The sequence below is a fragment of the Silurus meridionalis genome, chromosome 22 (genome assembly GCF_014805685.1).
Source record: "Silurus meridionalis isolate SWU-2019-XX chromosome 22, ASM1480568v1, whole genome shotgun sequence".
Taxonomy (NCBI): Eukaryota; Metazoa; Chordata; class Actinopteri; order Siluriformes; family Siluridae; genus Silurus; species Silurus meridionalis.
In genome coordinates, this window is record NC_060905.1 from 11264827 (window position 1) to 11279440 (window position 14614).

Here is a 14614-nt window from a genome sequence, read left to right on the forward strand (position 1 = left end):
AACAACTTATTAGGTAGGACTTATAATTACAATTTATGTGCAACAAACCATTAAAATGACTGACTTATCTGAGTCAACTCAATTACCTAACTTCCTGTACATAGTGGGGATTTAGCAGTTTTAGAAGTTTAGCATGGTGTTTCATGTTGATTTATTGAGGTATACTGTAAAGGTTGTATTTAGGTAAAGGAAATAAAGTGAATAGTTATTTTGCACTTAAAACATTTGTTGTATCTTTTCATATCAGCTATTTTTTTTTCTTTTTAGTGCCCCACCTTTAAACAGGACTTCCATATTAAATACCCAACCTCAACCCATACTAAACTCCAGCCATAGACTGATATAATAACATCCGAATACAGAATAACGTACCATACTCTATACAGTCTAGTTGCGGTCAACAGGGATAAATTAAGGAAAAAAGGTTTGCTTCAGCAACATAATCTCTTCATTAATCCGTAATTTAATGCAGTGGAAGAAAAAAAAAATACATGTACATGTATTTTATACCCACTCCCTGAAAAGCAGCCTTATCCAGCACTGCAGAAATCCAATACATACAACTTTAATATAGAAAAAAACAAAAACAGGGACGAATATTGTGCAACCAAAATCAAACTTCTACAGAGAGAAAACAACCCGCAGTTTAGCATTAGACAGGCTTTAATTATATAATAAGAGAGAAACAAAAGGTTTCTGTGAATGACAGGTACATGTCAAGCATTTTTCACTGTTAAATTTAACTGTTCCATTCCCAAAGTGCTGATTGTAGGCTAAAGTGAGAAAGGTACGATTACAGTCATATTACTTTTCCCCTAATGATTATCTTCATCCTCAGGGTATTAAAATGATCTTCATTACCTTTGTTAGAGTATTTCTATTCAAGATTTGTTACAAAAATAAGGTATACACAGCGGCAGGCAGGCAGCCAGCAGCTTGACTCTGGGTATGAGTGGGAGAATCAGGAAGCTCAGAAACAGAGCACAGCATCTCTCTGAACCATTCAAGAAAGTGGGTGTGGCTTTTCAGGGAAAATCCCATTGGTCCTTCTAGTGTTTTATTCTCTGCCCACAGACAGTCAGGTGTTAAAGGCATGGAGGAGGAGGGGTGTGTTAGAGATTAAGTATAAGAGAAAGGAGTGCTAATATATCAGGGGCAGCATGACTGTAGCTGGCAACGTGGGCTTAGAGAAAATGTTGCTTATTGCTGGGGATAGTAGGGCTGTTGCTGGGATGGTTGTTGAGGATAAGGGTAAGGCTGCTGAACAGGAGCACCTCCAGGGTAACCAGCCTGCCCTTGAGCCTGATAGGGCATGTACTGCATGTTATATCCATATCCATAGGGATTATACCCCATTGGCATTTGATAAAACCTGAGAAAGAAAAAAAAGATTGTGTAATTTATAAGATTATCAAAGTCTCATTAGGAATTATAAAATATAACATTTTGCTCAACTTTTTGTTCGTTTGGTTAACGGCAAAAACATGATACGCTTTCAGATATTATAACAACAAAAGATAAGTGAAAATGACTGCAATGTTTATAAATACTGCTTCAAAAACAAAAATATATATTTACAAACCCGATTCCAAAAAAGTTGGACACTGTACCAATTATGAATAAAAAAGGAATGCAATAATTTACCAATCTCAAACTTATATTTTATTCACAATAAAATATAGATAAAATATCAAATGTTGAAAGTAAGACATTTTGAAATGTCATGCCAAATATTGGCTCATTTTGGATTTCATAAGAGCTATACATTCCAAAAAGGTTGGGACAGGTAGCAATAAGAGGCCGAAAAAGTTAAATGTACATATAAGGAACAGCTGGAGGACCAATTAGCAACTTATCAGGTCAATTGGCAACATAATTGGGTATAAAAGAGTTTGAGGTTATCATCATCTACAGTGCATAATATCATCCAAAGATTCAGAGAATCTGGAACAATCTCTGGGCGTAAGGGTCAAGGTCGGAAAACCATACTGGATGCCCGTAATCTTCGGGCCCTTAGACGGCACTGCATCACATACAGGAATGCTACTGTAATGGAAAACACAACATGGGCTCAGGAATACTTCCAGAAAACATTGTCAGTGAACACAATCCACCGTGCCATTTGCCGTCGCCGGCTAAAACTCTTTAGGTCAAAAAAGAAGCCATATCTGAACATGATCCAAAAGCGCAGGCGTTTTCTCTAAAACTGGACTGTGGCAAAGTGGAAAACTGTTCTGTGGTCAGACGAATCAAAATTTTAAGTTCTTTTTGGAAAACTGGGACGCCATGTCATCCAGACTAAAGAGGGACAATCCAAGTTGTTATCAGCGCTCAGTTTAGAAGCCTGCATCTCTGATGGTATGGGGTTGCATGAGTGCGTGTGGCATGGGCAGCTTACGCATATGGAAAGGCACCATCAATGCAGAAAGGTATATCCAAGTTCTAGAACAACATATGCTCCCATCCAGACGTCGTCTCTTTCAGTGAAGACCTTGTATTTTCCAACATGACAATGCCAGACCACATACTGCATCAATTACAACATCATGGCTGTGTAGAAGAAGGATCCGGGTACTGAAATGGCCAGCCTGCAGTCCAGATCTTTCACTCATAGAAAACATTTGGTGCATCATAAAGAGGAAGATGTGACAAAGAAGACCTAAGACAGTTAAGGAACTAGGAGTCTGTATTAGACAAGAATGGGTCATCATCCCTATTCCTAAACTTGAGCAACTTGTCTCCTCAGTCCCCAGATGTTTGCAGATTGTTATAAAAAGAAGAGGGGATGCCACACAGTGGTAAACATGGCCTTGTCCCAACTTTTTTGAGATGTGTTGATGTCATGAAATTTAAAAATCAACTTATTTTTTCCTTAAAATTATACATTTTCTCATTTTAAACATTTGATATGTCATCTATGTTTTATTCTGAATAAAATATTGCAATTTGAAACTTCCACATCATTGCATTCTGTTTTGATTCACAATTTGTACAGTGTCCCAACTTTTTTGGAATCGAGTTTGTAGAAGCAGCCTTCTAGATGTCATTTATAAAGCGGAAAATGTATATAGTTATGAAAAAAGCTTATATACCCGGGATAGCCCTGATAAGTGGGGTAGGGTGGTCCTTGAGCCTGTGAGGGTGCATTGGGTGGTGCCACAGGTGGGGGATTAGAGCTGACAGAACTCAGGGCTTGACTGTCAGGCACTGAGCTGGTGGTGCTGCTAGTGGCAGCTTGTGTACTGAAGCTGGGTGGTGGTGGTCTTGCTGGAGGCTGGGATTTAGCCTGTGGCTGCAATGACTAAATGACAGAATAACCATTTAAATCATAACCAGAGAAAAGTATTTATTTGGTTTTCTTATTGGATGGCAGTTCTGACTGGATGCTCACAAATACGGTCCGGGGAGCAGGGGTGGGGCCTCCTGCAGCTGGGGGCGGGTTATTGGACTGGTAAGCTGGAACATTAAAGGAAGGAGCACTTGGCTCACGAGCAATGCTCTGCTGCAACTCCCTGTCAATAAAACATCAGTGTGTGAGAAATTCTACACTTAATTTAACCACCTTCAAAAGCCTTTTACAGAAAATAATTTATTTATTTTATTTTTATTTACGTGTGCATTTGTTTATTTAAATTTTATTACAGTTTAAGTACAGTAGAGAGAATTACAATCTATCCTAATTTCTGCACCTCTGGTTATCTTGGACACCACACACAGAAAGAAACTTACTTGAGCAACTCATCCCTTTCAGTCTTTCGAGCAAAAACGATGTCACTGCACTTATTCTGGAACTTCAGCAGGATCTCAGTTAAATCGTTGTAGAACTGTTTGGAGTAGACAAAGAAAAAACAAGAGGAAAGGATTTGTTAAATTTCAGTTATTACTTAAATGCAAAAACTAGGGACGCAAATCAGTATTTAAATATCTGGTTAGGTGCCAGTATTCGAATGCTGTAATCAGGGGTTTAATATTTTTGTCAAAGGTAATTGTGTCTGCTACTACCATAGGAAGATAAATGGTTGAATAGAAAGTATATTTAATCACCCCACATGACATTTTTCCCCTCTCCTAGTGGACAACTGAATATCTGTTCATTAGCTTTACCCTGAATTAATTTAGGCATTTAAGAAATCGGAGCAATGTGTGACGGTCATAAGAGAAACCCTCTGTTTGGGTGTTACCTTAGTGCCTTCTTTGATATTGGAGCTGATTTCAATGTAGCTATCATGAGCTGAGGCCAGTTTCTTCAATACCTCCTCCCTGTGGTTAGCCTCAGTGTTCGACTGCTTGAGTGCTGAAAACTCTTGATGAGATGTCTGTGATAGACAAGCAGATATTAGCATATCAAATCAATCCACATAGCTCAGTTTCAACTACTCAATTAGTGCATTTCTAGTGAACAAAGGAATAGTCAGTTTACAAAGAATACAGATGTGTGCTATAATAGCCTGCAGAGTGCATAAACATAGTCTTGGGGCTATAGGGTTGCTGGGCCAAGGCTCCTGCTAAAATATATACCTGTACTTGCGCAAGTATGTCCTCCTGGGAGCGGAGGTTCTGCTGAACACGCTGTGTGTATGTGCCATAACGAGTGTCCAGTTCTCTAGTGGTGAGAGCTTCCTCATTAATGGCTCCATCTTGTGCCAGGGCAGTGAGGAACTTTGTTGTCATGTCAAAGGTAACTGCCTTAATTTCCCCTTCCAGAACTTCACGATCCTGCTTGATCTCATCAAGCTGGGCTAACTGAGCCTTCAATACATTCACCACCTAAATAGTGTAAAATTACAATAATAGAATTGGTTCCTATGTATCAATATATTCAACAAGCCACAACTAATGCTGTTTGTTAAGTCATATTTTATTAGTGCCAGCCAAAAGAACAACTTTTACCTCACTGCCCTGAAGAGTCTTAGCAGGGTTGGCTGAAGGAATGGCAGCGCACAACTCGCTCTCAGGTTTGCAGAGAAGAGCAATCATCTCACAGTGAGTGTTATAACGCTCCTTTACCACCTGATCAGCTTGCACAGCCTTGTCCAAAATGTTTCCAAAATTTCCACCTTCTGCAATAAGAAACACACAAGCAATTATACAAATTAATTAATTTTTATATGGAGTATGTATGCTAAATATTCAATGTGTATTTGTGTGCAAAGAAAGGTAGACCAAATCCTCAAATTCTCCTGTTTGTCTGTGTTTACCTGCTCTGAGGGGTTTGTACAGGTCTCCAGATGCAGTTCTGTTCCACCGCTGATTAAACTTGGCTCTGAGCTCATTGTCAGTTGCCTCCTCATCATTCAAAATCTTAAGAGACTATAACACCAAAAGGAGAAAAACAATAAACTATAATGAAATGAACTATTGACATGCCACACACACCTCATAAAAATGATATGAAAATGTAAAAGGAGGAAAAGAAAGGGAGTACAAGAGAAATCCACCTCATCCAGTATTTCTCGGTTTCTCTGTAGCAGTTCTGGTAGATCTTTGATCAGCTGCTCAATGCTGTTCAGGCCTCCCATTTGGATCACGGCACGACTCTTTTCCAGGATGGACTGTGGGACTGAATCTCCAGAAAGATCCTCTATTGCTGCAGGCAGGTTTAGAGAAGCCAACACCCTGCAAAAACAAACAATATTCAAACAGTTAATCAACTAACCATTTTTAATAGAACCTATTTTCCTAATTTTCATAATCAATAGCATTTTTATATTTATCAATGTTAATTTTCAATATATGTAAGCTTAACTGGCTAACTTGATATACCACAATGCATACTCTCAGTATAGCATAGAGAGAGTGGAATATGGTTAATAAATAATAAAAAAAAAAAAAAAAAAATTCTTGCAATCTGAAAAAGAAAATATTTTTAAATAAAGCACAACATCTACACAACTTGATTCAGTGAGAAAAGGACCAGGTTGTTTAGCTGTTCACTGTACACTATAAATTACAAAAGAACGAAAACAAAACATTTCAAAACCAAGTTTTAAAAACTCACCCATTACAGAGGTTAGTCGCCTCCCTCAGACTCCCCACAAATCTGTTGACCATATCGGCTCTTCTGGAATTAGCTATGCTTACAGACTGCTGCACTAACATAGGCACCATCTTCTCAAAAATATCTAAAACAATATAATCAGATAGGAACAATTTTATTTACCTCCAGCAAAATGCAATGAATATTCATTTATAAATTATTAGCCTGCATTTAGTTTATTTCTTGTAAAAGCACAGTAAAGTTTACCATTACCACTTAAAGATGTATATTGGCTTTCTGTTTTGATGAAAAATGGTGCTAAAATGTATACAATGCACTTATCTTTTATAATCTATAAGTCATCACACATACAGGAGTTATAAAAAAATTAAAAAAAAAAGTTAAATATGGAACAGCCTTGTTTGTGCCCTTTTGAATGGGAACTAAACAACCACTAATCAACCTATGCATAAGAACTGGTTCCAGAAAGTTTTTGACAATAGACTGATGCTTTCCTGCATTTTATATATAATCTAGATTACATTAGGGGTGTTCTTTATAGTGTAATGTAAGGTTATTAACATAATCTGTCAGTCTTTGACTCACCTGCAAACTTCTGGCTGAGTGGTAATTGAATGGTGGTTGCCTTGACAAGTGATGCCTTTCCAATGTGCTCCAGGTCTTTTGCCTCTGGTACACGATCATGGTAGATGAAGTCATTGTCTTTCTTAGCAGCTGTGAGAGCACGGCTGATTTTATCAGAGAGATCCTTAATGTTCACATACTCATCGTAGCGTGATGCTACGGTCTTAACCAGCTCTGTGGCATGCTGCACAACAACAACAACAAAAAACAACAACAACAACAATGAGCCAAATAAAAAAATTCAAGACAGACCCTATAAACTGAAAAGGTAGCCCATTGAGCAAACAATGTTAAATACTTCTATTTCCACCACAGCACTCACCTGAAGACGTGCGATCTCCTCTCCGAATTGCTTCTTCTGTTTGACTAGTGCTGACTGATGGAGCTCTGCAGTGGCTTGCATCATGCAGTGCTTGGCAGCCAAAACTGGAAGCACTTCCTGGAAATAAAAATACTGACCAGGGAGAGGCAACCACAAACACCACAGCAACCACAAACAAACACCACGAGCATCCACAAACGAGCACAAACACACAGCACAGGGTGCAGAAAGAGAGAACAGAACAGCAAATCAGCACGCAACCTTCAGCAAACATCAACCAAACCATCACACAACTCTCATGCAGCGTTCACACTCACAGATCAGTGGAAAAGACAAAGGCAGAAACTGAAATTCTTAAAGGGTTTGTGTGTCTGTGTGTGCCTAAGGTAAAGACTAATGGCCAATAAAGACATAAAACTATATTAGTTGCATCCAGTGTGTGTTAGTCTTAATGACATACACTGTGTTCACATAACCCCTAGTGGATACATCTCTAATAGCAGAAAACTCTGCTTCGTGCATACCTTGGGCAGGTTCTCTTTGTACTGGCACTGCTTGAAAGCATCACCATAGAAATCTGCAGCCTGATTGGCTAACTTAGCAATGATGCCATCTTTCATCTTGTCTGTTGAGAAAAAATAAAGGCGAATAAATAATAGAAGCCAACTACTAAACCTACAGAGGAGTGTGAAGTGAATTCATTTCTCTTATAAGTGCGTTTTATAGAGGTTAATAAGAGTGAAAGATACAATAATACAGCAAAATATAGAGTATATATAGATATAAATATTCCATCTCCTAATTAACTTTCTTTTGCTTTTAATAAATGCTGCATATTTCCGAGTTTGTATTATTTTTTTATCAGTATATAGACACATTTTATCTCCACTAGGTAACAAAATGCTTATACTATTATTATCACTTTGGATGCCACATTGGCTATCGTAGAAAAAAGATTATTTGTGGCGCAAATAAAATATTGTGCAGCTGGTTATTATGGGATTTTCAGCCAAACAATACATTTCTTCTTTACTATGTTCTGGGGTAGCCAATATGGGTAATGCATTTATTTATTTATTTTCTTTCATAAGCATGCACCTTGAACGAGAATATTATTTAATTACATACATACAAATGCTGGAAATGTGTTTATGATTATGTTAAACAATGTTGTAGCTATTATGGGACAAGCTTACAGCTTAAAAACATGTTTATTTATTTTTTACATTTAAACCATCTTAAATATCTGTGTGTACAATTGATAATGAGAATGTATTTGCCACACAGAGAAGTTACAGCCCAGGTACACACCAGCAGTGGCTTTGATGACAAAGACCTCCTGTGCTTGGCTGAGCATGATCTGACTGAGCGTTCCCACCGTCTCTGGAGAAATATCCATTGTAGGCTCTCTATTAAGAGCAGACAGCACTGTGTCCTTTATGTGTGCAAATGCACCACACGCCAGCTGAAAACAGAGGTGACAGGGTTACAGATGCATACTCAAGAAATAAATGGATTCATGGATATGGTTAATAGATACGGATAATGCCTAATCTGCTGATTTAGGGTGAAAACTTAAACACTCACCTGGTAGTATTTAGCAGCTGTCTTAAGCCCTTCATCATTGTCCAGGTTCTGTTCAGAGGCGATCTGACTAGAGAGTGCCCCAATGTTGAACAATACACAGGTTTTCTCATAGCCCACACTTGCCAAAGCTGAAAAACACAAACTGTACTGGTAAAACTAGTTCTTTATTAAACCACTATTTATGTCACTGTGGTCAATATTTTACTTTACATTATTGCATTTGCAGCTGTATGAGACAGTGAAACTTACCAAGTTTAACAGAGCCTCCAAATAGGGATCCTTTATCAAAAGCATCTTTCCATGTGAATGTTAGACAAAGCTGTAAGACAAATTACACTCGGTATATATTCGGGGCAAGCGCATGTGCATGTAATTCATTTTATCATGCGTACATTCATGCAGCCATGTATGTATGAATGTATAAAAGTTACCTCTGAGAAAGGAAACTTAGGCTCGACTGAACATAGCTGATCATAGTACCTACAGAGAAGGGAAAGAAATGGTACAACATAAAAAGTATGAAATAAATACAAATAAAAACAATTCTTAAATAAAAAAAAATTAAAAAGAATTATAGCCATCATAACAATACATTTAAAATATAGATTCAGATCTGATGCTGACGATTGTATATGGCAGATCCTAGACTTTCATCAGATCTGGTTTTATTTGTTGTGGTTTTCTTCTTTTTAGGTCAGGTTTCACACTTTGATATTTTCCCACACTTGTATTTATTATATAAATATTATGTTTATCACAGGCAAAGCAGTACAGCGGTCCCCCGGACCTCACGGGGGTTACGTTCTAAGACCCCCTGGGAGTTCCGAAAATCCACGAATTTTGGATGCCCCCCGCAGCCCCTATGGTACCTTAGTGAATTCATCTAGACGTTATGTCACTTTAATACAATAATGTCTTCTAAATTGTCTCTTAATTTTTGCCCATTAAATAGAAAAATGTAATACTTATTGTCCTGTGAGCCGAGTTTTAGGATTATGTGTCCAAAAAGATTTGTACATAATTATTTCCAACAAAAAAAGTTATTCTGGAAAAAATTCATGCCTATATGTTTTACTGTAATTTAATTTGTCTATATGTAATCTAAAAGCTAATCGACTTGCTCCTAATGGCTTGTGTTTAAGCAAGTTTTACAGCATGAACTTTTCCATCATTTTCTTATTCACTTTATAAAGAATGTTTCTACATGAACCTATTACAAAACAGAAATATATCAGCACAACACACTGCATATTTATCATCAATGACCAGTGAGAAAACCAGAAACACTCATGACTCTCGCAACTTGAGCTGAAATGAACAGACACAAAAGGCTGACACTCAAGCTCATGTGACTGCGTGTCTTTCGAAACCTTATGACGTAATTTAAACAAAACGCTAGCACAAAAACTGTGATCTACACTGATTCATTTGACATGGCATGTTGCCAAGCTTGTTGACAGATCAGAACGTTCCTGTATACGTTCTATTTTAAGCTGCTCTTACTGAATCATTACATAGCTCCTTGATTGGGATTTCCACTGAAAGCATGACCAAAAAAAGCCCTCTGAAAATAAACACAACACACCCTCTGTGTTATAATGCGTCCATTATACAGCAAGACAAGGCTCAATCGCTCTCCACATGAGGGAAAAGAGTTGGAAATGTTCTCGAGTATTTGACAGCATAAATTATTTATTATTCAGCAGCAGGGAGGAAGAGAAAGGCAGTGAGACAAGTTGGGAATCAACACACATTAGTGATGAGTCACTGCAGCGTTTCGTTTTCCCTGTCAGTGTTTTCACAACACAGGCATTGGCAGCCCCATTACTGCACCTAGTGTATCTCTGGAGTAATGCTACACTTTTTTTTTTTATTATACCTGCACCAGACAATCCTTTTCAACTGAGGTTTGAATAGCTTCCTTGTCATTTCACGATTTCTGTCACATATAAATACTCTAAAACCATAAGCACCAAACAGAAAAAGACAACTCACCGAGCAGCACTGATGTTTTTGTTTAACAAATTAGGACCTTATTTCCTCTTTTTGTTTTTTCCAATCATGAAGAAATTTAAATTTATTTGGCTTAAATCCCTATACATGGTTCTTCTTTTTTATTGCAGGACATAATTCTTTTAATAAACATAAGTAATTTTAAATTTAAGCTACCAGCTATTACATTCCTTTAACAGAAATGGAAAACAATGCAGATTCATGAATGGTCATAAATGAGCAAACTGACAATTGCATCACATTTTAAAATAAAATAAAAGTATAAAATACAATTGAAATGATGGATAAACCTTCTGTGGGGAAAAGATGGACACATTTAACAGGTATGATCCGCATTGATCCAGAGGACTTCCTCTTTAAACAAAGGGGTTGAGAAGAAGGCGTCACAGCTGAGCAGGAGTTATATTTATAGAAGTTCTGACGCCTAAAGAAACGGTGGCTTTTTTAATCAGATGCTGTTTAATCAGACTATCTTATCTTCTAATGGGTTCACATCTATAGAAAGAATGTGTCATGGAAAAGCAGGACCTTCACACAAGTTATTTTAGTAGATCTTCAACCTAACAGCAGTGCTCTTTTAGACATGATATAATAAAGTAATAATTTTGTTTTCAGTGCTTCCAGCTTTCATGAATGAATGTATGAAATGTTAGACAACCCAAAGTAAAGTCAATATTAATATGAAACCAGTGTGTCTATGTGACTATCAAAAACTAATCAATAATGCGGTAAACTCCTAATGAATTATTCTCAATACTATGTGTATCTCTTTATTTATAATTAAATGTATATAGATACATTTGAATATAAATAAAAGATATACACATATAGTGTGTTGCTTTCACACACACGGCTCTCCTCATGCTAACTCGCTAAGTACCTGGCTGCGGTGCTCGAGGTTTAGGTGTGGCGTTTTACTTCACACATTAATAACATAACAATTTCCTTACTTTAACATTATACGAGATTTTTAAATCCATATTTAAGCATTAGATGTTTTGTTTAAAGAATAATAAGGTGTTCGAATAAAACCTTAACCGACTTATAAACATTTCCGTAGTTCAGTACAACAAACAGAAGTGAACGGCGGGTTATGCTAGCTGGCTAACACACTGGCTAGTTCGTGGCTAGTTTAGTTAGATCACCAGGCAGCCAGGACAAAATCTAACACTGACAGTAATATATCACTTATCGTGATCTTATCTTTGTAATAAATATGTATTTTTGCAAAAACGTAGCCTGAAGTTTTTACAGGTTAACAAACTCAGTAGCAGCCTAATAACCCCCAAAGCACCGTTTATCTGTATCACATTACTTTAGCTAGAAGTAATAAAGCATGTCAAAAGATAAACGTGTAAGCCAGCGGTGCAGTTAGCTCGCCAGCTACAGCGGCACTCACCGCAGAAGGATCTCCAGCGAGCTCTCGTGCTTATCCAGCGGCCTCCCCACGGCACTTCTGCGCAGCTTATTCAACTCGTCCACGGCGCGCAGATACTCCGTCTGCTCCTCACCCGCCGGGTACGCGGTCGTGATGAATTTCGACAGCGGTTTCACCAAGTCGACTTCTGAAGACTTCTTCAACGGGACAGAAATAAACGTCGCCATTTCGGCCCGCAGGAACTGTAGCTTTATAGAGAAACAGAGGGGGAAAAACTCACAGCGGACACAAAAAACACAACGGCGCCTTTACTTCCTCAATCTGCCTGAGCTGTCAAGATATTTTGCTTATTCATCTTTGCGAACGTCAAACCTGCGCAGGGACTTGCGCAGCGGCTTGCGCAGCAGAGGAAAACTAGTTGTAACGGTTGTCCTTGGGTGCGCAAACCCCTGCGCATGTTTGACATTCGCGATGCCTTGAGCATGTCCAACCTCATACACAATAACGTGCATATCATATTACTAGTATGCATATTATATGATTTTTTAGTGGTTCAAAAATTAGGGGTTTGAAACCCAACTGGTTTTTAGGGTTATTATTATTTTTATTATTATTATTATTATTATTATTACCAACCAAATAAGTTAAATTTGATTCGTCAGTTTCAGATACTCCCGCCCTCTGTGCTTTACTACGTAATAATAGTAATCGCGTGTTTGAGATTAATTTGAAAATGAAAAAAAATATAATAATTAATTTGAAAATGGCGACGCAAATATCAATTAGTCAATCATTTAAAAGCCTAAATGGGATATACACCAGCTTTACGGCAGCAAGAAAGTGCTTAAATTAACTCATGACCTGAATGGAAAAAAACATGACGTACACAAAATGGAAATGGCTGCCTCCAAAGAAAGGAACTTCCTACTCAATTCTCTGCCTCCGTATTTACAAGCTCCCCTGGGAAAAGTGGAAGCATATAACATTAAGAAGATCTGAGGCATGAGGTTTTGGATTGACAAATAAAGGAGCGCCTCCTATGACGACACCTGTGACGACACCTATGGCTTCATAAGAGCTGCAGTTTCCTGTTTACCCGGTTCAGATACTTTTGGAGACAGAGAGTCACCAACAGTTACAAGTAAACACTATCACAGAAATTGGTGATGCTGAGTTCACAGAGTTCATGCAACAAATCAAAAAGAAGGCAGATGCTGGACAGGACCTCCCACCCCTTCTAGTCCTAGTCCTGAGGACATCTTTCCAAAAGACAACAATGATACGAGCACTTATCATTATTCAGTGTTGAAAGACTGGTCTCCACAAAAAAAACCAAATAAAACATGTCTTAATGCTTACTGTTCTCCTAAGCAATTTGTCTCTGCTCTCTTTTGAACGTGAACTGACAGACACTTGATTATGACCAGAAGCCCCCTCGTCTCAGACTAATATTGTAGGAGGACATGTAAACCTAAGTTTAATTTCTCATTGTTTATAGTCCTAAAAAAAATCTAATGCTAATAGTGTCATTATACTTACTGGAAAACAAGAACTGTTTTATTGTGTTTCTCATAGTTGTTTATAGGTTCTTACGTGTTGTTTTAAAACGTTGTGCTGCGTTGGTTTTATACATTTATTTATTTTCCAAAATTTGGTTTGCAGGTTTTATACAGTACTTTTCGTTTTCCCATCCTGTTTTATGAAGGCCCACCCACTTTAAAAGTTCTGGCCTCTCTATGCAGGGTTAATCCATGGAAGTCTGCTGGACCAGATGACATTCCTGGCAGAGTGTTCAGGGAATGTGCAGAACAGCTAGATGTCGTCTTCACTGACATCAACATCTCTCCGAGCAACGTTGTTGTTCCTTCGTGCCTCAAGACAACGACCATCGTCCCCGTGTCAAAACTGTCTACAGACTCCTGCCTTAATGACTATTGTCCCATCACACTCACACCCATGTAATGAAGTGCTTCAAAAGGCTTGTCATGAGGCACATCAAGACTCAGCTTCCACTCACTGGACCCCATGCAGTTTGCATATCGTCCAAATCATTCCACAGACGATGCCATTGCCACAACCCTCCATCTTGCCCTCCACCACCTTGACAATAAGAACATGGTGGTGGTCAGCTTACATAGAGAATGTTGGCAAAAAAAATAAAGAGATGGTTGTTGACTTTAGGAGAGCACAGTGGCCATTCTCCACTGACCATCAATGGATCCTTCGTGGAGATCGTCAAGAGCACCAAATTACTTTGTGTTCATCTGGCAGAGAACTTTACCTGGTCACTAACACCAAGAAAACCCAGCAGTGTCTCTACTTCCTGAGAAGGCTAAGAAAAGCCCATCTAACTTCCCCCATCCAGACCACATTCTACAGAGAGACCATTGAGAGCTCTCAATTTTCCATCTATGGATATATTCTATTCTTTTATTTATATATATATATATATATATATATATATATATATATATATATATATATATATATATATATTAAAAAAGCACATTGTGAAAAAGTGTTTGCCCCCTTCCCGAATTTCTTATTTCTTTGCATGTTTGTCACACTTTTAAGTTTCAGATCATCAAACTAAATTAATTATTAGTAAAAGAAAACATGCAAACACAACATGCAGTTTTTAAATGAAGGTTTTTATTATTAAGGGAAAACAAAATCCAAAACTATATGGTCC

The 14614-nt window shown here is 37.8% G+C and overlaps 1 protein-coding gene across 2 annotated transcripts; it reads right to left on the reverse strand.

Annotated features, from left to right (window-relative positions):
* Nucleotides 1-443: 443 nt before the first annotated feature.
* On the reverse strand, nt 444-12259 carry LOC124376147 (programmed cell death 6 interacting protein). 2 transcript variants are annotated; one of them, XM_046835086.1, is made up of 18 exons: nt 11944-12259; nt 8963-9011; nt 8781-8850; nt 8532-8659; nt 8256-8409; nt 7469-7569; nt 6945-7061; nt 6584-6806; nt 5999-6122; nt 5439-5616; nt 5199-5310; nt 4891-5060; nt 4519-4767; nt 4182-4316; nt 3730-3824; nt 3392-3512; nt 3093-3301; nt 444-1372 (listed from the first exon to the last, which is right to left on the reverse strand). In XM_046835086.1, exons 1-18 carry the CDS (start codon nt 12147-12149, stop codon nt 1201-1203), a joined length of 2613 nt encoding a protein of 870 aa, XP_046691042.1. In that variant the 5' UTR covers nt 12150-12259; the 3' UTR covers nt 444-1200. The 2 variants fall into 2 exon arrangements, with proteins under 2 accessions (XP_046691042.1, XP_046691041.1); XM_046835085.1 differs by having other exon boundaries at nt 6945-7076.
* Nucleotides 12260-14614: the final 2355 nt, after the last annotated feature.

What these genes read in the sequence shown, in the direction of transcription:
- LOC124376147 (XM_046835085.1), bottom strand. Translation starts at nt 12,149, where the DNA reads ATGGCGACGTTTATTTCTGTCCCGTTGAAGAAGTCTTCAGAAGTCGAC. An exon ending in AGACTCTTCAGGGCAGTGAG is followed by an intron (nt 4,768 to 4,890) that starts GTAAAAGTTGTT and finishes TACACTATTTAG; the next exon opens with GTGGTGAATGTATTGAAGGC. An exon ending in ACTTATCAGGGCTATCCCGG is followed by an intron (nt 1,373 to 3,092) that starts GTATATAAGCTT and finishes TTTCTTTCTCAG; the next exon opens with GTTTTATCAAATGCCAATGG.